General features: G+C 49.6%; 1 protein-coding gene across 1 annotated transcript in view; it reads left to right on the forward strand.

Moving 5' to 3' along the window:
- The window catches only part of NOTCH4 (notch receptor 4), a 264,289-nt gene that overhangs the window by 57,053 nt on the left and 184,880 nt on the right, over nt 1–22,356 (forward strand). The window contains exon 2 of the mRNA XM_069237252.1: nt 2,698–2,779. Within this exon, the coding sequence (XP_069093353.1) occupies nt 2,698–2,779 (82 nt within the window). The remainder of the gene's footprint in view (nt 1–2,697; nt 2,780–22,356) is intronic.

Genomic DNA, 22,356 nt, shown 5'->3' on the forward strand with positions numbered 1-22,356 from the left:
TCAAGGTGTGTTGTGCTTCTTGTATATTTAGCGAGAGTGCACAACGCCTCTCACTCCCTGTGTTGTTCCTGCCCTCTATATATGAGTGAACCGCGTGACATTCCCCCTACTGCTGGAACCCGCCCTTTACTTATTCATTGCTCAGGGAAAGCTGTGCTGCTGATGTCCATGTTGCACCTTTGGTGGGTTGTTAAGCTCTGTATAAAAACTTTCCACTACACAAAAGACAAAACAGTTTGTATTCCCAATGATTGTTTTAATGCATGACATGAATGGAAAAAGTCAACCCTCACAAAATGTGTGAGCAGAGTTTAGTTTTGCCTTTCTGTGTGAAGCAAGCCGTTTTTGACCTGGACTAGATGACGTAACATTTAAAGCAGTGTTTGCCAACCTGTGGTCCGGGGACCCCTGGGGGTCCGCGAAGCCTCATCATGGGATCCGTGACTGCTCCGAAAATTAATTATTATTAACAGATTAGGTCCCCAGCTTTCAGTAATGACTCAGTGGAGGGGTCCCCGGATTTCAATAATGATTTAGTGGGGGTCCCTGGGTTCCAGTAATGATAGAGAGGGGTCCACAGAAGTCAAAAGGTTGGGAACCACTGATTTAAAACATACCTGACAAGGGGCTCCATGTCATGTAAAACACCTTCAGCCAGTTCTGGCATTTTAGGCAACATCACTTTGCATTCAGAGGCTTTGAATCCATATGGGAAGTATTAAGGCAATACTCCAAACTTCAGTGTAATATGCTGTTGGGTGAAAAGCAAGGGATGGCTGATAGGTGTCAGAATGCACTTGATAGACTTGTGAAATGCAACATAAAAATTCTGTTCCTGCCTTTCTGTCTTTTTTTCTTGAGGGTTAAACAGCCCAAGGGGAGAGAGGGCAGAGAATGCCTTTCAACTGCAGATAGTAACATCTCATTGCTAGTAGGCAAACATCAACTCTCCTCCTGATGAGAAATGCTAAAAAATACATCATTTCCTAGCAGCAGAGATACTAAGGGGCATATTTATACTCTGCTTGCGCCGAATGTGCGTCAAAAAGTTTGACGCACATTCGCCACAAACCCTGCTCCGTATTTATACTTTGACGCCCAACCCCGCGGACATCAAAATCCCACCATGTGCGTCATTTTTTGGAAGGGGGAACCCGCCTTGCGTTAATTATATGCAAGGTAGGCGTTTCCTTCCAAAAAATGACTTTAAGGCCTGTGCGCCTTATTTATACTCTGGCGTCATTTGGCCTTAAAAAACGGCGCAGAGCCTGATGGGCGCCGTTTTTTAATGCCTGGGTCAGGGCAGGCGTTAAGGGACCAGTGGGCTCTGAAGGAGCCCAGAGGTGCCCTCCCCTGCCCCCAGGGACACCCCCAGCCACCCTTGGCCACCCCAGGAGGGTACCCAAGGATGGAGGGACCCATCCCAGGGAAGGAAAGGTAAGTTCTGGTAAGTATTTTTTTTAATTTTTTTAAGTGGCATGGGGGGCCTGATTTGGGCCCCCCTACATGCCACTATGCCCAATGACCATGCCCAGAGGCCCAGAGGACATATGTCCCCTGGGCATAGCCATTGGGCAAGGGGGCCTGACTCCTGTCTTTGCTATGACAGGAGTCATGACAATGGAGGTTGGGCATAAAAAAAAATGGCGCAAGTCTGGTTTGAGGCCTGATTTTTGCCTCAGACCTGACTTGCACCATTTTTTTACGCACAACCCCCATTTTCCCATATGCCGGCGCTGCCTGGTGTGAGTCATTTTTTTTACGCGTACCAGTCCGCAGCGCCAGCTAACGTCATTCCATAAATAAGGCGCCCGCATGGTGCGTTAGAATGGCGTTAGCCGGCGGTAAAAGTTTTGACGCACAACTGCGTTGGCGCAGTTGTGCGTCAAAAAGTATAAATATGGCCCCAAGGCCCATATTTATACTTTTTTAGCGCCGCATTTGCGTCGTTTTTTGATGCAAAAGCAGCGCAAACTTAAAAAATACAATTGTATTTTGTAAGTTTGCGCCGCTTTTGCGTCAAAAAACTATGCAAATGCGGCGCAAGAAAAATATAAATATGGGCCTAAGAAAGGTAAAAAAAAAAATGTGCCTGTCTGTGACCCTGCCTTCAAATGGTGCAGAAGAGGAAAGTGGGAGATTAAAAAAACAAAGCTAAGAAAAGAAGAAATGCCAAGAGGCAGACAGCCAATATAAAGCCATTTTTGTGCTAAAAAGTCGGGAGTTTCCCGCCTGAGTCATGTCTATTGGCATGTATGGCTTTGAGCTGCTGGCAAAGGGAGCGGGCGGGGGGGGGGAGGGGCGGGTTGCTGAGGCCATCAGCACAGGCTCTGCCAGAGACCCAGGACTGTCTTTCCTCATGGGGTGTTGGGAGGGCATCATCCTTGGGCTCTTACAGTATCTCGAGACTGCCCTTGCCCTGGCGGGCTTCCTCTTTTTGCTAAGTGCTTAGAAGCCCCTGCTCTACGGCGTTGAATGCTGCAGTCAGGTCTAGAAGGATTCGTGTCGCACTTTCACCATTATTCGCGATTTCCTTTCATTGTTCTTGAATTTGTACCCTGGCTACCAGTTGCACAGTATAATAAATGAATTCACAGGCAGCAACCATTTCAGAGTGACTTTCGCTACAATTAGGTGACTTCGTGGCATTTTAGCACAGAATGTGTCTCTTCTAAGCAGTTGCTGTTTGTCTTCCAGGTCTCCGGTGCCTTGACGCCAGGGAGCCCTGTGCCAATGGCGGCAGGTGTGTCACGCAGCAGAACGGGACTGCCTTTTGCCAGTGAGTATTAGTGTGTTGTTGCCTTCTCGCCTCTCCTTGCTGCATCTGAAGTCACCAGGATGGACCAGGACCCGCACATCTGGCCCTACCCAGCTCTTGGATGAGGAATGATTCATCTAACCGCACACATCATTGTTTATCCTTCAAGTTACAGAGCATCAATGCTCATGGATAGTGTTAAACAGGCTCTGTCATTACCCAGACATAGATCTCTACCCAGATCACGGAAAAGCAGACCTTACCAACAATATGCCTGGTCAATACAACAAACACACCATAAACTGGCCCGATGACCCACAACCACTCAACATCCCGCTGCTGGTCTGGTATAAAGGGATATTGTGGATTCTAACAAGACACCTGTCTATCAAACAAGCACCATCCAATATGCCCAAGGGGCGGGACAAACCTTATCACACATTGTCATGTGGAACTTGTTTTGTAGGGCAATTAGTTATTCAGCCTATAAACCTAAAATGAATGGATTGTTGTAAATTACGATTGGTGAAAACTTAAATAGACTATATAATTGTGATGAATCCATTTGATGTGCCCAGCATATGCATTGAAACCATGAATACTGATTTTTGAGATCAGAATTGATTTGTATTGACTTGCTACTTGAACACGTGTAGGACTTATAGACTGAATAGCTAATTGCCCTACGGAATTAGTACCACGTGACAATTTTGTGATATTGCTCCTAACAAGAGAACATCATCTCAACACTCTCATACACCTACCTCAAGCTAGCACTACATATTCAGAGGGCGTGCACATGGCATGTACACTAGTTCATAAACATCTCCAGCTACACAAACCACAATACAGCCAAAGATATGTAGGAAATATTCACCTCAACCAGAGAGCATCCCAGTCCTGGGCATGGAAGTAGCTGAACCCGATAGTGCAGTGAGCCCATACTAATGGCACTATGGCGCTATACATATCTCTTGTATAAAATAACATAAACTAACATAAGATAACACCAGGGCTGTGACACAACTGCAAAGATCTCCTGGAAACAGACTGCACAAGTCTTGGGCCCTACTGCACTCCTAGGGTCCCTCACCTCACAGCTTAGAATCCTCAAATCCTCTCACCAGCATCAAGAATCCTCAGCTAAGAATGATGTCCCATAGAGAAGGGAGTAGTAGCCCTATTGCCCCTTACATAGGCTGTTATTAGATATATCGACCCTAACCGACCCCAGACCCTCTATTTCAGGCTAGGATAGAGCAATGTACTCATGGAGCCAACTCCCACCTACCAGCTGAGTTGATCTAGACACTAATGGGCCCTGTATAATGGCCTATAATGGCTGCCTGAGTCCCTTCATGGGACAGTGATCATTCCTGATTTATACTTTTTGGTGCAAAACTGCACTAACGCAGTTTTGCACCAAAAAGTTTAGCACTGGCTTGCACCATTTCTGTGCACAAGCCGGGCACTATATTTAGCAAGCCGGTGCAAAGGGTAGGCTAGCGTTAAAAAAAATGACGTTAATCGGGTGGGCTGGCTGTATGGAGGAAGGGGGTTTTGCACCAAAAAATGACGTTAGGCAGGTTAGAGTAAAATAAAATGGCTCTAACCTGCCTAGAGTCATTTTCTGATGCAAAATCATCCATACCACATGACTCCTGTTGTAGAAAAGACAGGAGTCATGCCCACCACCTCAATGGCCAGCACAGGGGACCAGAGTCCCCTGGGAATGGCCATTGCACCCAGTGCCATGTAGGGGGGGCCATTTCAGAGCCCCCAATGGCACTTTAAAAAAATAAATAAAATACTTACCTGTACTTACCTATACTTACCTGGGATCAGGTCCCCCATCCTCCGCTGTCCCTCTGGTGTGCGTGGGGGTGTCACTGGGTTCTGGAGAAGGCACCTGTGGGCTTATTCCAAGGTGTTCCACCATGGAAACAGGACCACAGGTCCCCTAATGACTGCCCTGACCCAAGCGTTTAAAAAATGGTGATAAGCAAGGTTTGCACCATTTTTTGACCCCTCCTCTCCCGGTGCGTGATTTTTGCACGGGAGGATAAATAAGCCGCTAGGGCCTTAGAGTAATTTTTTGCCCAGGAACACCTACCTTGCATCTCATTGATGCAAGGTAGTTTTCCGCAGGCAAAAAATGATTTTAGCTCCAATATTTTGGCGCTAGACATGTCTAGTGCCAAAATACAAATATGGAGTTAAGTTTGCGCATAAAAAAAATGATGCAAATCCGGCACAAACAGAGCATAAATATGCCCCTTACTGTGGGCACACGTGCAACTGCACCTGCTGCACCATTGATAGCTAAACTATTGACTCATGTTCACTCCTTTTTTACAACCTCAGGTCAATCACTCATTCTAATACACTTACACTCCTTCCTTCACTCACTCCCTCATACTCACTTTCATTTATTCATACACACTCAAACTCAGATTCTCCACAAGAAGCCAGACAGAGCACCAAGGGGAGGTTTGAACAGGGGAGGTCCCACCTCAGGCCCTCTCCCGGCTTCTTCATAGGACTGGAAGCACAGCCCTATACCAAGGTGGAATAGTGCTGGGATCCTGCCCCTGCCGCTCTGTGAGGCTCCTCATTAGCTTCCGGGATGCACTGACGTGACCCTGAGAGCCACATTTTAGTGGATATGATGTGCTGCCTCAGGCATGCGCAGTATGTCTGCTAAATAAAATGGATTGTGCCTGTGTGAGGGGATTGGATGTGAACTACTCCCCTCAGCCATGTGCAATCCAGACATCCAACTACAGTGTTGTGTTTTACCAGCACTCCAGCTGGGTCATGTCTCAGTCCCCTCCTCTTCCTCCTGTCATCAGGAGCCTGGACATGAGGCAGAGAGGAGTGACCTGCACACTGGCAGTGCTCATGAAAATAACGACATTTGTGTTTTTACAAACCCTGCTCAATTGAAAAATGCACAGGACACTCACAAGAGTCAGGGAGGCCGCACCCCTTAGCCCCTGATAAGGAGCCGATGCTGGTGTTTATGTGTTTGTTTCTTGCATCGGCCTCGCCAACAGGTTGGCTTAGCACTTACCTGGGGTGTCCCTGTTCTTTCCACTGAACATGAGACGCGCGTTTGAGGCAGATCACACCCCTCTGAAGCTCTTGTGCTGGTGTCAGACATGGCCCCACAGTGTCATGTTTCTGCTATAAGAGAGAAGTTTTACAAGGTGTCAGGCCACTGAAGGACCACATGGCTGCCGGCAGAAAAGCGCTGACTGCGACAGAGGCACATTGCTTAATTTGTAAACTAAAAGGTGCCGGTGCCCAAAGCCTTCCTATTAAACACGCGGCTGCTGCAATTAAATGTGTGAACATGGAATACTCAGGCAGCTTAATCCTGAAGCCATCTCGGGCCTCTTCAATCCATTTACAGCCACTCCCTGCCCCTCCAGCTCACTCTTTCAGGTTTATGCTTTCTCCCTTTGTGACGCTTTTTCGTTTTTCTCTTCCTCCGTCTTCCCCATGTGTCTTTTGCTCGCAGCAAATGCGTGAGGCAGAAGAGAAATCCCGGGCCCTCAAAAATAAGTGCCGCTGCTCAGCACCGGAAACAACAAGCACAAATTAAGCACTGCACAGGCAGTGTGCCTGTAGAGAGTGTGGAAGTGCTGAACAGCAGTGTAGTATTCAAGAAGGGCCCTCATTAGTAGTGGTCTGGTAATTGGTATGATATTGCACTTGGTAAAATCCTACTCTGCCGGGTCAGAATTTATGATGTGTGGCAACCACCATCCATTTACGAGTTATAGGGAATACCATGCGTATTCTGGTGCTTACCCCACCAAACTACCAAACTATGTTTGAGTTCCAGTAAATACTGGGCAATATCGGCGGAAGATATGACCTATTGATATTTATCACAGAATTCATAATTGAGATATGTGCTGCAATATCACAGTTATTCGAGCTGCTCGTAGTGAGGGACTTGTAAGATAAAGGTTAACCAAGAGAAATGGGGTAAATAGTTGGAGACTAAAGGTGGCACTATTTCAAGACAAACTAGAATGGACCATTCTATCATAAGGGGGAAGGAGCCTTGCATTTCCGTAACGCAGTAGACCTTCTCAGAAAGAGGAACTTTGCATAACACCATACTGCCTAACATCTCAAACACAATCCAACCATTCGGCGTGTGTGCTCCCTCCTCTGTGGCTGCCAGGTGGAAGATGTGGGTAGCAATGTTAAAAAATTACCTCTGAGCCAGACTAGGAACTGATCCCATCAGTAGACTCTCTCTACCACTGTACCTGGCCATAGAGGGAGTTTATAGTAGGTTTCTCAGGACCAGACAGTAACTACAGTGCAGTTATAACTTCACTAGATGGACATTTTAGAACACAAGTCAACGCCGACTAGGAAAACTTCATTCTTCGCCAAGCAAGCCTCAAAGACACGTTCGATGCTCATATCTGCAGGCTAGCAAACCGTTGTGGGTTTAGCAACACAGATAATAAATAAGGGCACAGATAATCCATGGGTGACACTCACTCCAGCTGACTCCAACTAGATGGTGATGCCGTGCATGCTAGGAATCAATCAGACAATGCTGGCGGAAGCATGTGTGGTGCACTTGGAGGCGTCCCTTATTGCAAAATTGCCCACTCGCTGTCCAAAGTAAGCAGTTTTCAAGCTGTTTATCAGCAAGCCAAGTATAGCATGTTGGTAATGTGGCACTGGCAAACCTCTACACTGAGACAGATCTTGCCCATCGAAAGAAAAGGCCAGTTCGGCATGTGGAAAACCCAATCAGTTTGCAAAAGTGTGCAGATCACTGAACAGTAACAAAAGGCACAACCACATCCTTCAGAACAAGTATTGAAGCACCTGAGGATTCACCAAGTGTCTCCTCCACGGGACGAGTCAGATGAAGAATCTGATTGAAAAGATGAACATGTTCATCTCACCTGAGCTCTTGGAAGCGACAAAGAGCAGAAGACACCCTTGCAGCCAAGATGTCTGCTAAGTGTCCAAGGGACCAAGATCGACTGGCTTGTTGACACTGGTGCGCTCCCATGTGTGTAATGTCATGGCTAGAGTACACCACCTGGTGGCAGTTCTTAACACTCAAAGCTACCCCTACCAAGTTTTATGCAGATGTCAGTAAGGATCCACTAGACGTTGCTGGCACTTAAAATCCCACAGTATGCTATGACAGTCTGTCGTGGGTCACTTCTTCACCACGGCCTCAGGTGACACTACACTAGTCAACTCCCGACTAGCAGAGTCAATCCACCTCATCGATTTCACTTCTTGAGTACAGGAGCGCACCACTGACAACATGCTACAAGACTTTGAAGAAGGTTTTGAACAAATTGGTTGCCCCAAAGGAAAAGCATGAAGCTCCAAATTCAAATTTAGTTCAACCAGTAGCTCTATGCCCCAGGTGAGTCTCATTCTATGTAGGGGAATAGGCAGGGAACAAACTTAATGCCATTAAAACTACAGGCTTCACCAAGAAAAGAAAGAGCCCACCATATGTGTCCTGCTGATAGTTATAGCATGAACACCCAAAAAACTGGGGAAGTGCGGATCTGCATAGACATGAGGATGCCAAATCGGGTAAACTAAGCCAAGTGTTTTTAGAAAATAAGACATAAAATCTGGGTGCCACCATCTCAAATTTCATACAGCATCTCAATACATACCCACCTTTTCGACCTATCAATACCAGTGCCTGAACTTTGGCATGTCCAGTGCTGTAGAAACCTTTCAACAGTGTATCAAGGAAATGTTGGCCGGCCACTCATGGAGGTACTGAATGTAAGCAGTGACATTCTCCTTTATCCTACCATAGTAGAGGAATGCCACAGCAGCATGAGAGCCCTCTTCATTAGGATCAAGGAGAGCGGCCCAACGGTACATAAAAAGAAGTGTACATTTATACAGAAAGACAGATACTTTTTCAGATATTGCTTCATAGTAGAGAGAGTCTTCCTCAATCCAAATAAGATAATACAGCCACGCCCCCAAGGTTCCTCACAAAAGTGAACTGAGCTTCCTAGCTATGGTGACATGCTGCAAATTTTAATATATAATCCTATGATCCCCGACAAAGCCCCCGCATGGTCTTTTACAGCTGGACACCCCAGTCTGACACTCCTTGGGGGAAAGATAGACAAGCAGATTTTCAGAAAACGAAAGATTCTCTGTCAGCTGACTCAACCATGCAGTACCGTGACCCCAGCTAATCCACTGAACTCCTAGAAGACACTAGCTCAACAGTCCTTGAGCTCTCCTGCTTCAACAGTTTCAGTGGCAAATTGACTGAGACTGAACAAAGATGCTCCCACATTGAAAAGGAGACCATCGTCATACTGTGGAGCTGTCAATATTTTCATATGTACCTATTTGGTTGGCACTTTCTGGTGTGCACAGACCACAAGCCGCTAGTTCCACTTTTCAAGGGGACTGCATCAAAACTGCCACCTCGTCTAGAAAAGTTCAGGAGTATTCATTTGAAGTTATATCTCGGTCCATACAAGGGACAACTGCAGGCTACCTTACGCGGAATACCTTAAAGATGAAGACATTTTGGGCCTCATTACGACCCTGGCGGTAAAAACCGCCAGGGTCGTGGTCCGTGGGAGCACCGCCAACAGGCTGGCGGTGCTCCCTTGGGCATTTTGACCGCGGCGGTACAGCCGCGGCCAGAAACTGAAAGTCGGCGGTGTACCATGGGGATTCCGACCCCCATACCGCCATCCTGTTCCTGGCGGTTTCAGCCGCCAGGAACAGGATGGCGGTATGGGGTGTCGTGGGGCCCCTGCAGTGCCCATGCCAATGGCATGGGCACTTCAGGGGCCCCCGTAAGAGGGCCCCACTTAGAATTTCAGTGTCTGCTTAGCAGACTCTGAAATTCGCGACGGGTGCTACTGCACCCGTCGCACCCCTTCCACTCCACCTGCTCCATTCGGAGCCGGCATCCTCATGGAAGGGTGTTTCCCGCTGGGCTGGCGGGCGGCCTTTTGGCGTCGCCCGCCAGCCCAGCGGGAAACCCAGAATACCCGGGGCGGTCTTTTGACCGCGCAGCGGTATTCTGGCGGCGTCGGCCGGGGTCAGAATGACCCCCTTTATTTGTTCTGATTTTTCCGTCCGAGTTGTTGGAGGAATGTTGTCTCTGAGGATATCTAGTCCTCGGGGGGAAGTGAGAGTGGTTGACAGGAACAGATCAGTTACTTATTATGTCCCCAGTGACATGGAAGGGAGTTTAAGTGAAGCAGCTGCACATGGTAAGGCATCCATGTGCAGCAGCAAGAAGCCTGGGTTGAGTGCCTCTGTGTTTGTGTCATGCTTTTGCCTTGCCATCAATGAATGCCTGTCTGCCATCAAGATTTCAGCCATGTTTTCTAAAGAAAAACATTGAAATTGATCCGCTATACGTAGAATAACACGTGAGGATGAAAGGCTCCTTCTAGATGCACCAGTGTTCCCTCCCACCATGTTTTCCTGAGTACCCAGAAGTTTCCCTAAATTCTTACTTTTTGGTTAAGTTTAGGGGCCCCTAATCTGAGGAACACTCAACCTTCTAATCTGGGGTCCTCATAGAAAGCAACTGTGAATGACTCGTGGTACGGGGAGACCCAGAAGTCGCCTCAGCTTCATCATCAAGAAGGGGTTGGTCACTCACTGCTTTGCTTAGTCCTGTAAGATGGCTGCACCCAGGAACGAGGCCTACTACCAACCTGTGTAAATAAAGTCTTGGAATCTCTGGTACAAGGCCATGCTTCATTTCTTATAAACAGAATTTTATTGTTTTGAGACACTAGCCACAGCGTTACATAACCTTGCACTAAAACATGACAAGGCATACAACAGCGTAGTACGGTGTAATACAAAATAATTACAATTTTGAGTGGCCCACAATATGTCAGCCATTTCCCTCTTATCGTTCTGTGTTCCCAGGGCAGCCTCTTGACAAGTAGACTGTTCCTACCGGTTTAGCGCACCGCTCCATTACCCACCCCCAGGGCCCACTCCAAGGGAAGTGGGGAGGCAGTCTTGCAGCAGTTAGCAATGTCTCATTTGTCCAGCACAGATCCCATCCCCACCAAGGATTTTTCCCCCGATCATGTCATTGATCCTGTCTGTGACGCCTGTAAGTGTCATTGTGGGCAGAGGTCTATTGGCCTCCCAGTCACTCTAGCTAAGGTAGTAAAGATTTCCTGCCAATATTGGGTGATCTGGGAGCAGTCCCATACTAGGTGCTGAAAGTGTGCTTGTGGTTCTGGACAGTGTCAATCGCCATGTTGAGAGGACCATTAAGTGAGTTGAGGGAGGTAAGAGAAGATGGGTATCTTATAAAGTATACGTCTAATGTTGTCTAGTCCCAGGATTACCACCTACAGCCAGCCCTCTCAATCCTCCATTTAACCAACCATTGACCATGTCAGATGTCTGCCATGCCCATACCCCCATCCCATGAGGTTTGGGCGCATTTACCAAAGGCGATGTGGAAGGTGCAGTTAAGCTGTAGGAATGTACGTGTTTTGGCTGGGACGTTGCGAAGCAGGTGTGTGGTATGAGCAGAGTATAGTTTTGTCGTGTGTATAGCATGTAGGGCAGTGCAATCATTTTTTATGGCCCAGGACGTTAAGGGGCAGTTTTGCCCAGTGGTTGAGATCTGTCATGAGTTGGGCTACTAACCAGGTTAAGATTCCAGGTTAAGCCTGTTTCAAGCGCTATGTATATCCCTAAATAGCAGAAGCTGAGTCTAGGTATTGTGTGTTGTAATTGCCAGTCCATCCCTCCCCCCAGGGGGCCAGGACCAATTTAGACCAGCTGATTCTTAGTCCTGATGAGTTTCCATGTAGGGTGAGCATCTGGAGCAGTCATGGAATCCTAAGGGATGTTCAGGAATCAAGAGAAGGACGCTGTCTGCATTTAGGGCAAGACGGTCCTCCTTCGCCATCACCTGATAAATCTAACTTTTTGTGCATTGCAGCGAACAAACGCTGCCAGGTGCTCTGTGGCTAGGGCGAAGAGAAAAGATGATAGGGGGCATCCCTGTCTGGTGCCGTGGCATATTGTGAAGAGAGCTGAAAGGGTGCCATTAACCCAGACCTAGGCTCGGGGGTTGGACTACAGCACTTGGATGTCCAACTTTGCGACTGCTTCCTCCAGAATGGCACTGTTGATGGAGTTGAAGGCTTTTTCAGAATACAGGACAAAGCGAATGGTCTCATTCCCCGAGCATTGAAAGGCGAGCCAGGACCATGTTTACTGTACAGAGACAGTGCCTAATACTTTTTCTAGGCATGAACCCACATTGGTCCAGTTGAATCAGATGTGGGAGGACTCTAAGGAGGCAGCTGCCTAGTATTATCGCAATAATTTTTTCTTTTGAAGCTGATGAGAGATATAGGGCGGGAAGATGTGCAGTGGTCTGTTGGTCAGTCTGGCTTTGGTAGAACAACGATGGTGGCCAAGTCAGGCTTGAGAGGGATGTGTGTTTTATCGTTTGCCTCCTGATATAGTTTTAGGAGGTGAGGAGTCTGCTGGGTTTGGAAATGTCGATAGTGTTCCATGGAGAAGTAATCTTGGGCTGGGTCTTCCCAGAATTCATGTCCCCGAGTGTCAGGGTAATCTCCTCAATTGTGAGTGGGAGATCCAGGGTGGCCCTGTCACTCCCTTTGGGTTGTGGCATGGGGATTTTGCCCTTCTTTTGGGGGCATTCACGCAGAGCATATAGATCACGATTGCACACTGCAAACGTAGCAGCAATGGCCCTGGCCATCACCGTAAGAATCCTGAGGGCAACCTTCCTCATCATCAGCATCTAAAAATGCTTGTCCAATTTGTCTGCTTCTAGTCAAAGCCAGACAGCATTGGCGGCCTCTTTTAGAGCTGGTTGTCGAAGGGATGTTCTCTCCAGCTCCAGCTGGTGGCCGCCGGGGATCTGTCATGTTGGAATAATCAATACATTCTAGTGTAAGGATGTTGGATTCTAGGTCAGTCATTTATTGGCACCTGGCTCAGTCCTTCCCTTTCAGATTAGATTGCACCAGTCCTCAAAGGGTGGCCTTACCTGCCATCCACAGTGTGCCAGGGGAGCCCACAGTATCTTGGTTTAGTTTATAATAGTTACTTATTTCTTGGGCAAGGAAGCTCTTAAAGTTGAGTTGCTGCAGGTGCCAGGCGTTAAGTCGCCACATCAGGTGGGGACTCTATCCTTGTTGGCCAAAGGTTAGGGTCACAGGATCAGAAATAGCACTGAGCAGTATTTGCGAGCGTGCAGTGTAAAGGAAGTCTGAGGTTGGGAGTAGTATTAGGTTGATTTGGGATTGCAATTTATGTGCTGTTGAAAGGTGGATATATGCCTAAGTCTTGGGATTCCATGCTGTCCATGCATCACATAAGCCCATGCCATCCAACCAGCTCCTCATCTTCAACCCACTTCCCCCCCACACAGCCACAGGTGGTACTGTGGCCAGTGTAGTCTAATGCGGGGGCCATAATATCCTTAAAGTCACATCTGGCAACAGTAATCCTGTGGGGAAGTTGGAGGACCGTTCTCTGCATGTCCTCCATGGTGCGATGTAGGAGGTTAGGTCGGACATATATGCCGATGAAGTGATGCCTGCTGTCTTTGAGGGTGCCCTCTACCACAGCATACCCCCATGGGGTCTAACTTCACTTGGGAGTCAACCAGTGGAAATGTCTTACGAAGGAGTACTGCTGTTTCCCTGCAGTATGCATGGTAGATTATGTCGTACCTGTGGCAGGCCAGAAAGTAGCAGTTTGTTCCTAGCAGGTGTGTTTCCTGTAGAAGCAGGACAGTGGGACCATGTCAATTAGCAAATCAAAATACCTCCCCCTTTAAATATGGTTAGGGCAGAGTGGTATAATCGTGGGCAGCCTGCATGGCCTGCACCCACGGTGGCTGGAGATAATGTCAAGTACTGTGTGAACAGAGTGCAAGCTTCACTTATGTGGTGGCCATTGTCATATTATGTAGAACAGAGAAGCAGCAAAACTTCTAACCTGAGAAAGCCAAAACCACCTAACCTTACCAATTTCTGTACTCCCCCAACATCCCCCAGCCCTCACTCCCCCACAACTCCTCCCCCTAACTAATTCAAGCTTAGGTGTTGGGCCAAGAGAATGCTCCCAACGTGAGTCCATTCCAGCCCTCTATAAATAAAGGTGGTATCTGTGCTTATGGGGTTCATGATTATAAAGATTTAGGGAAAACTTAATGCTGTGTCTGTCTTGTCCATAGAAGGCTCTTGGGCCGTGGACGGGTTGACAAGTGTTATGGCAATTGTCTTTGCAGGTGTTGGGGCCTTGGTTCTAAGTAGGGATAAGTAGGGATCATGTTTGTCGGAGTAGGGTTCCGCAACTGATGCTCTATCATGTCTTCTCCATGATTTCCAGCATCTGGCAGGGAGCCCGGTGCCTTCTCTAAGGGGGACCCCCATTGGGGGGACCCCCAGGTAGGAGACAGGTTGTGTCGCAAGGTCTGTTGTTCCATTGCCCATTCCCATGCCAACTCTGGGGTGTAAAAAAAAATGGTCTTAGAGTCGTGAATAATCTTGAGCTGTGCTGAGAACATCAGCATGTATTACAGGTTCATTGTCCGGAGTGTCGTCTTGACTTCGTCGTAGGATTCACAGTGTTGTTGGACGTGGCAGGTGTAATCTGGGAAGATCATGATACATTGGGATTGACAAGTGAGGTTTCCAGTTTTATAGCCTTGTGTGGTATTTATTGAGAGTGGATGTGGCTGTTTTTCCCTGAAGTCCCATTGGGCTACCTATTGTTCGCCAACTCTGCAGAGACACATGGTAGACTTTGTGGGTCTGCCTTAGGTTGTTGTAGGTTTAGTGTAATCTGGCCCAGTCTGGATTCTAGTGAGGTGTGGAAACAAGTGGATGTGGATTGTGTTGAGGGGTCAAGTGGTGAGGGGGTGTTCAGGACTATGTTGTTTAAGTGTTTCTGGCCTGAGAGAACCAGTGGGGTGTGGGAGGGGTTGGGCTGGAGATGGAGTTAAGCTTGAGGGTAGGAAGTGAAGAGCTCGTGAGCTGGCTAGCCAAGGGCCCTGGAGTCACATGGGTCGTGATGCTCATCAGGTTTGGGAGCTCGAACTTCGAACACCCACACCAACAACCCCAACACTGCTGCCCTCAACCTCACAAACTGGATCACCACCTGCGCAGACACACTCACCCCCTCAGAAAAAACATCACCAACCGCAACATCAAGAATGCCCCATGTTTCACCACTGAACTCCAAGACTCCAAATGCAAATGCTGTAAAGCTGAGAAAGCCTGGCGACAGGAACACTCAACCACTAACTTCTCCACCCTCAAAACCACCATCCGCACTCACCACCAACTCATACGCACCACCAAAAGAGCATACTACAAGGAACGCATAGACAACAACTCCCACAACAGCAAAGAACTCTTTGCCATCATCAAAGAGCTCTCCAAACCCAAAGCCAGCAACATAGACCCCACGTACACACACAACTCCTCTGCAACTACCTCTCAAACCACTTCCACCGCAAAATCCTAGACATACACAATAGTTTCACACCACACTCCCCCACTGCACACACCCCCCACCTGCCCGACACAGACCCCCTTACACCCTCCCCAACCTACTTATCACCTGGGCCCCAACCACCGTCGAAGAAACTGAAACAACTATGAACTCCATCCACTCTGGATCCCTCTCCGCCCCTTGCCCCCACCACATCTACAACAAAGCCAGCCCAACCATCGCCCCCATGCTTCGTGACATAAGCAACACATCATTCGACACCGCCACCTTCCCAGACCCCTGGAAGCACGCAGAAATCACTGCACTCCTAAAAAAGCCCAAAGCTGATCCAGACGACCTCTCCAACTACCGCCCCATCTCTCTCCTCCCTTTCCCCACCAAAGTCACGGAAAAACTTGTGAACGCACGCCTATCCCACTTCCTAGAGGAAAACAACACACTCGACCCCTCCCAGTCCGGTTTCCGGAAGAACCACAGCATAGAAACCGCCCTCATCGCATGCACTGACGACATCAGAACCAGAGTCGATAAGGGTGAGACCATCGCACTCATCTTCCTAGACCTCTCCGCGGCCTTTGACGCAGTCTGCCATCACACACTCCGCACACACCTCCACAATGCAGGGATTCGACACAAAGCCCTAGAATGGCTCTCCTCCTTCCTCACCAATAGAACCCAAAAAGTATGCCTCCCTCCTTTCCAATTCACTGCCACCAAAATCATCTGCAGTGTCCCCCAGGGATCCTCCCTCAGCCCCACCCTCTTCAACATTTACATGACCCCACTCGCTAACATCCTCCAACCACACGGAATCACCATCCTCTCCTACGCAGACGACACTCAACTCATCATCTCGCTCACACACAACCCTACTACCGCCAAAACCAACCTCCACGCTGCACTCCTCGACACCGCCACCTGGATGACCGCCAACCACCTCAAGCTCAACTCCAACAAAACCGAAATAATCATTTTTGGTCCCAACAAAACCATTGGGACGACTCCTGGTGGCCCACCGCCCTAGGCCCCGCCCCTACCCCTGCAAACCACGCACGCAACCTCTGCATCATCCTGGATCTCTCCCTCTCCATGACCCAACAAATCAACGGCGTCACCTCCTCCTGTTTCAACACACTCCGTACGCTGAAAAAAAACCTCCAAATGGATTCCCATAGAGACCAGAAAGACCGTCACCCACGCACTCATCAGCAGCAGGCTAGACTACGGTAACTCCCTCTACGCCGGCATCACACTCAAACTCAAACGCAAACTCCAGAGAATCCAAAACAGCTGCACGCCTCGTCCTAGATCTCCCTCGCCATGATCACATCTCACCACACCTCAAATCCCTTCACTGGCTCCCCATCGACAAGAGGATCACCATCAAAATCCTCATCCACGCGCACAAATCTCTCCACAACGTCGGCCTAGCCTACCTCAACCAAAGAGTGAACTTCCACACTCCCATCCGCCACCTCCGATCTGCCGAACTCGCACTCGCCACAATCCCCCTCATCAAATGCACACAGATCCTTCTCCTACCTCGCCCCCAAGGCCTGAAACTCCCTCCCCAACAACCTCTGCAAGACCCAGGACCGCCGGCTTTTCAAGAAAAAACTAATGACATGGCTATTCGAACAGTGACCCTTCCTCCACCCCCCCCCCCCCAGTGCCTTGAGACCCTTACGGGTGAGTAGCGCGCTCTGTAAATGTTTTGATTGATTGATTTTTTGGGCCATGGGGAGTGTCATAGGCAAGCTAGTATTATCCATGAGGGTGTAATCAGAGGCTGAATGTAGAATCGGGGTGATGGTGTTATTACCATTGCTGTGTATCTCTGTGACCACTACTCTAGAGGTGTAGTATGGGTGCAAAGCAGTTTGGCGATTCATAGATGTGGACTTAAACCCCTGGGTTGAAGGTGGTGAATTGGTATTTGATAATCTGCCTGCTGAGGGGGAGAAAAAGGGTGGCATACTTAAAGTGGCGAGGATAGGTGAGGACATTAGTTGGAATTCCTGTGGGTTGCCTGCAGAACTAGGCCGACCATGGTAAGGGGCGTGTTCATTATTAGTCACAAGATGTTGGATGATAGAGAAAATGTCATTGAATACTTCCAGGTTGCGGTCTGGTGATTGGATGAGGATAACCCCATTGTTTTATAGGGAGATAATTGCCTCTGCTCTGCAAGCGAGTGAGGGATCTGCAGAGAGTCTTAGACCATGGAGTTTTCTTGGATACAATGATCAGGAGCAGAGAATATAGGGTTTTTCTCCATTGTGCTCTTCTTTTCATGTAGTAGATAAGATCCCTTACTCTAGCTTCTTTTTTTGTAACAGAAGAAGGGGTCAGAAATTGAAGTTTCTGGATGAGATCTGAGAAGTATGTGCTTTAGGCTCCTGGATGTGCTTTTTGTTAGATTCGGCGGGTGCTTGATTTTTTAGGAGTTGTGGCTGTCCAGCACCAGTTTTGTGTCTAGTTCTGATAGGGGATAGGGCTCCATGTCTGAGCGAACCACTAAAAACTGAATAAATGGATGGGGAGGGGCAGGGAGTGTTTAAAGGCTCCAGAAGGGGGAAGGGTTGAAGAGAGCAGGAGAGTGAGTAAAGCCCCCAAACAGAAGAAGAGGAGGAAGAGAGGAGGGTGGGGCTGGGGTCAATTAGGGAATAAAGAACCAAGGAGAATCATGTTACAAGTAGAGGTGTACATCAGAGCTCCCTTCCCTGAGTTCTTCACCTCGACCAGACCTGCTTGGCCTCTGCCTTGATGTCTTGTGAAAGTGGGAAGACTGCTGACCTCCCATGATTGCTTTAAAGTGACCAGTCACCCCCTGGAGACAGAGATGCCCTCTCACAGTGCGCAGCACTTACCTACATGCATTTGCGATGCCCTATGTATGCATCCTGCTTCTCTCTTTGTTCAGGCGCTGGTTGTAAGTGAAATGAGTGGAAGGAACCTGAGGTCTGCCATCAGCGACTCTGATTTCCTGGATCCTTAGATCTTACTCATCTATACGCCCGCCGTGCCAGATGCTTTTAGATCAAATTAGGCAAGGATAGCTCCCTTTCCAACATTAGTACCTCGCAAAACAAAAATAATGAAACCCGCTCAGGGGCTGTGTGGTCAATATCTACCTGTCCTAAAATGAGTGACGCAATTTATCTCTTGATTTCTCAATAATTGAGAAAATAAACTTTTCCAAGATTACAAAGCTTGATTCAGTCCTGCCTGCATTGAAGGAGAATCTTTCTTTACTTCAGAATATGATCTATATTTACATTTATTCCCAGATACTGGCCTTTATCAGAGGAATGTCACTACTCTGAAGCAATAAGTATGGATAACTCAATGCTCATGTATGAGTCTCGGTCCTGCAGTATCACACAGAGAGTATCCATGTCCTATAAAGTTGGACTAGTAAAAGGTAGACCTACGGTGTATCAGTACAGACCTTCAGACCTTAAGCAATCCCCCTCTAAAGACAGATTCCCCCCCCCAAGCGGCACCTCTAGGCGCTTCGCTTTCACTTGACTGGCCTGCCCAACCGCCTTGTACCCCTTGATCCCCATCTCTCTGATAACAGATTTGTATCTAACCTGCCTGAAGCCCGCACCTTACCTGATTCGTTGTCTTTGCTTCAGTGTTGTGCCATGTGACGACCTTTGACCTACAGAGTAGGTGGCAGAGATGTCCTACTTTACAGAGGTAAGTCCCTTACTCATAGCCTCCCCTGGCCAAGAAATCAGACCATGTTACCCCCTTCTGCAGCTTTCTCCTCACTGGCTGCCTCCTGAGACCTGTGCCAAGCTCAGACTGTGCTGTGCCACAGTTAAAGACCCAGGCATCAGCTGGCATCACGTGGAGAGACGAGAACTTCCAGGAGAAACATCTACCTCACCTAAATATGTCTTCCATGAAAAAATGGGACGAGTCTTTGAATCAAGCCGACCCCTCTGCATCGTGAAATATCTCACCACATCTCTTTAATTCACTTCGGAAAAAGAAGAATAACCCTGTTGATGTTCTGCTCTCAGAATCCTCTGAAGCCAGCCCGTGCCTCGCGTGTCCTGTTTGTGTCTGGCTACAGACAGCCTTAGCTGTCAGGATTGCGCACGGCATCGATTCTTTGAAAAGTGCAGTAAACAGTCGGATGGGGAGGAGAGCGCTCTGCGTCAGGCCCCCTTGGCTCGCATCTCTGCTTCCCATGCTCTGGCATCCTCGGATGCACTGTTTGTCAATCCCAGGACATCGTCACGATGTTTATATTCTCCCAGTTCTGTTCAAGTGGTCGTGACGTGGCCCCTTTGTTAGACTGCAGATGGGAGAGGACTTGCATCTTTTCATTAAGAGCCACCACACGTCTTAATCTGCCTTGCTCCTTGATTTGTTTTACTTTGATGTCGTGATATTAAAACTGAAGCAGGATATACAGTGGATTTTTATAACACGAATAGGCTTTCTGATAAAAAGGCGCCAACAACGGTAATGCTGTCTGTTTTCTCTGCACAAATCTTCGTACCGCAGCCAACAAGTGAGCCTTGCTACTGTGGTCGCCATGTCACATTGTACATGGCTTGCACAATTCGTCTTTACGAAGCAATTACGTTTTTTGTTACCAATTACTGACATTTCTTTCTAGAATATAGCAAAGTTTGGATGTTTAACTTCACGCCTTTTTGCCCGCACCTCTCTCTGCCATGCTCCCCCAGCTCGCAACACGCCAGCCCCCACCTTTCTGTACCTTCACCTTTCGTGCACATGCATCCCCCTGCCCAGCTCCGTGCCAGCCTGCGCCCCTCTCCCACCTATCAGGCGGCTCCTCTTAATGTCCACACCTCTTAGCCTGTGCCCAGCACACGGACACCTGCTTATACCGCTGGACTGCATCCATCCCTCATCTACCTCTTCCCTGCACACCTGCCTCGTCCTGCACCTCTTCCAGCCCGCACCTCTCAGCCTGCACCCATCCCACACCTCCCACTGTCTGCACCCCTCTCTGCCCACACCCTCTCAGCCTGCACCCATCCCACAGCTCTCACTGTCTGTCTGCACCCCTCTCTGCCCACACCCCTCTCAGCCTGCACCCACCCCACACCCCTCTCAGCCTGCACCTATCCCACACCTCCCACTGTCTGCATCTCTTCCATCACACACCCCTCTCAGCCTGCACCCATCCCACACCTCCCACTGTCTGCACCTCTTCCATCAAACACCCCTCACAACCTGCACCCATCCCACACCTCCCACTGTCTGCACCTCTTCCATCACACACCCCTCTCAGCCTGCACCCATCCCACCCCTCCCACTGTCTGCACCCCTCTCTGCCCACACCCCTCTCAGCCTGCGCCTCACACTGTCTGCACCCCTCTCTGCCCACACCCCACTCAGCCTACACCCATCCCACACCTCTCTCTGTCTGCACCTCTTCCATCACACACCCCTCTCAGCCTGCACCCATCCCACCCCTCCCACTGTCTGCACCCCTCTCTGCCCACACCTCTCTCAGCCTGCACCCATCCCACACCTCCCACTGTCTGCACCCCTCTCTGCCCACACCCCTCTCAGCCTGCACACATCCCACACCTCCCACTCTCTGTCTGCACCCCTCTCTGCCCACACCCCACTCAGCCTGCACCCATCCCACACCTCCCACTGTCTGCACCCCTCTCTGCCCACACCCCTCTCAGCCTGCACACATCCCATACCTCCCACTCTCTGTCTGCACCACTCTCTGCCCACACCCCTCTCAGCCTGCACCCATCCCACACCTCCCACTGCCTGCACCCCTCTCTGCCCACACCCCTCTCAGCCTGCACCCATCCCACCCCTCCCACTGTCTTCACCCCTCTCTGCCCACACCCCTCTCAGCCTGCACACATCCTACACCTCCCACTGGCAGTCTTCACCCCTCTCTGCCCACACCTCTCTCAGCCTGCACCCATCCCATACCTCCCACTGTCTGTCTGCACCCCTCTCTGCCCACACCCCTCTCAGCCGGCACCCATCCCACACCTCCCACTGTCTGCACCCCTTTCTGTCCACACTCCTCTCAGCCTGCACCAATCCCACACCTCTCACTGTCTGTCTGCACCCCTCTCTGCCCACACCTCTCTCAGCCTGCACCCATCCCACACCTCCCACTGTCTTTCTGCACCCCTCTCTGCCCACACCTCTCTCAGCCTGCACCCATCCCACGCCTCACACTGTCTGCACCTCTTCCATCACACACCCCTCTCAGCCTGCACCCATCCCACACCTCCCACTGTCTGTCTGCACCCCTCTCTGCCCAAACCCCTCTCAGCCTGCACCCATCCCACGCCTCACACTGTCTGCACCTCTTCCACCACACACCCCTCTCAGCCTGCACCCATCCCACACCTCCCACTGTCTGTCTGCACCCATCTCTGCCCACACCCCTCTCAGCCTGCACCCATCCCACACCTCACACTGTCTGCACCTCTTCCATCACACACCCCTCTCAGCCTGCACCCATCCTACACCTCTCACTGTCTGCACCCCTCTCTGCCCACACCCCTCTCAGCCTGCACCCATCCCACACCTCACACTGTCTGCACCTCTCCCATCACACACCCCTCTCAGCCTGCACCCATCCCACACCTCCCAGTGTCTGCACCTCTTCCATCACGCACCCCTCTCAGCCTGCACCCATCCCACACCTCCCACTGTCTGCACCCCTCTCTGCCCACACCTCTCTCAGCCTGCACCCATCCCACACCTCACACTGTCTGCACCTCTTCCATCACACACCTCTCTCAGCCTGCACCCATCCCACACCTCCCACTTTCTGCATCTCTTCCATCACACACCCCTCTCAGCCTGCACCCATCCCACACCTCCCACTGTCTGCACCTCTTCCATCACACACCCCTCTCAGCCTGCACACATCCCACACCTCCCTCTGTCTGTCTGCACCCTCTCTGCCTACACCCCTCTCAGCCTGCACCCATCCCACACCTCACACTGCCTGCACCTCTTCCATCACACACCCCTCTCAGCCTGCATCCATCCCACACCTCACACTGTCTGTCTGCACC

This window comes from Pleurodeles waltl, chromosome 6 (assembly GCF_031143425.1).
Source record: "Pleurodeles waltl isolate 20211129_DDA chromosome 6, aPleWal1.hap1.20221129, whole genome shotgun sequence".
NCBI lineage: Eukaryota > Metazoa > Chordata > Amphibia > Caudata > Salamandridae > Pleurodeles > Pleurodeles waltl.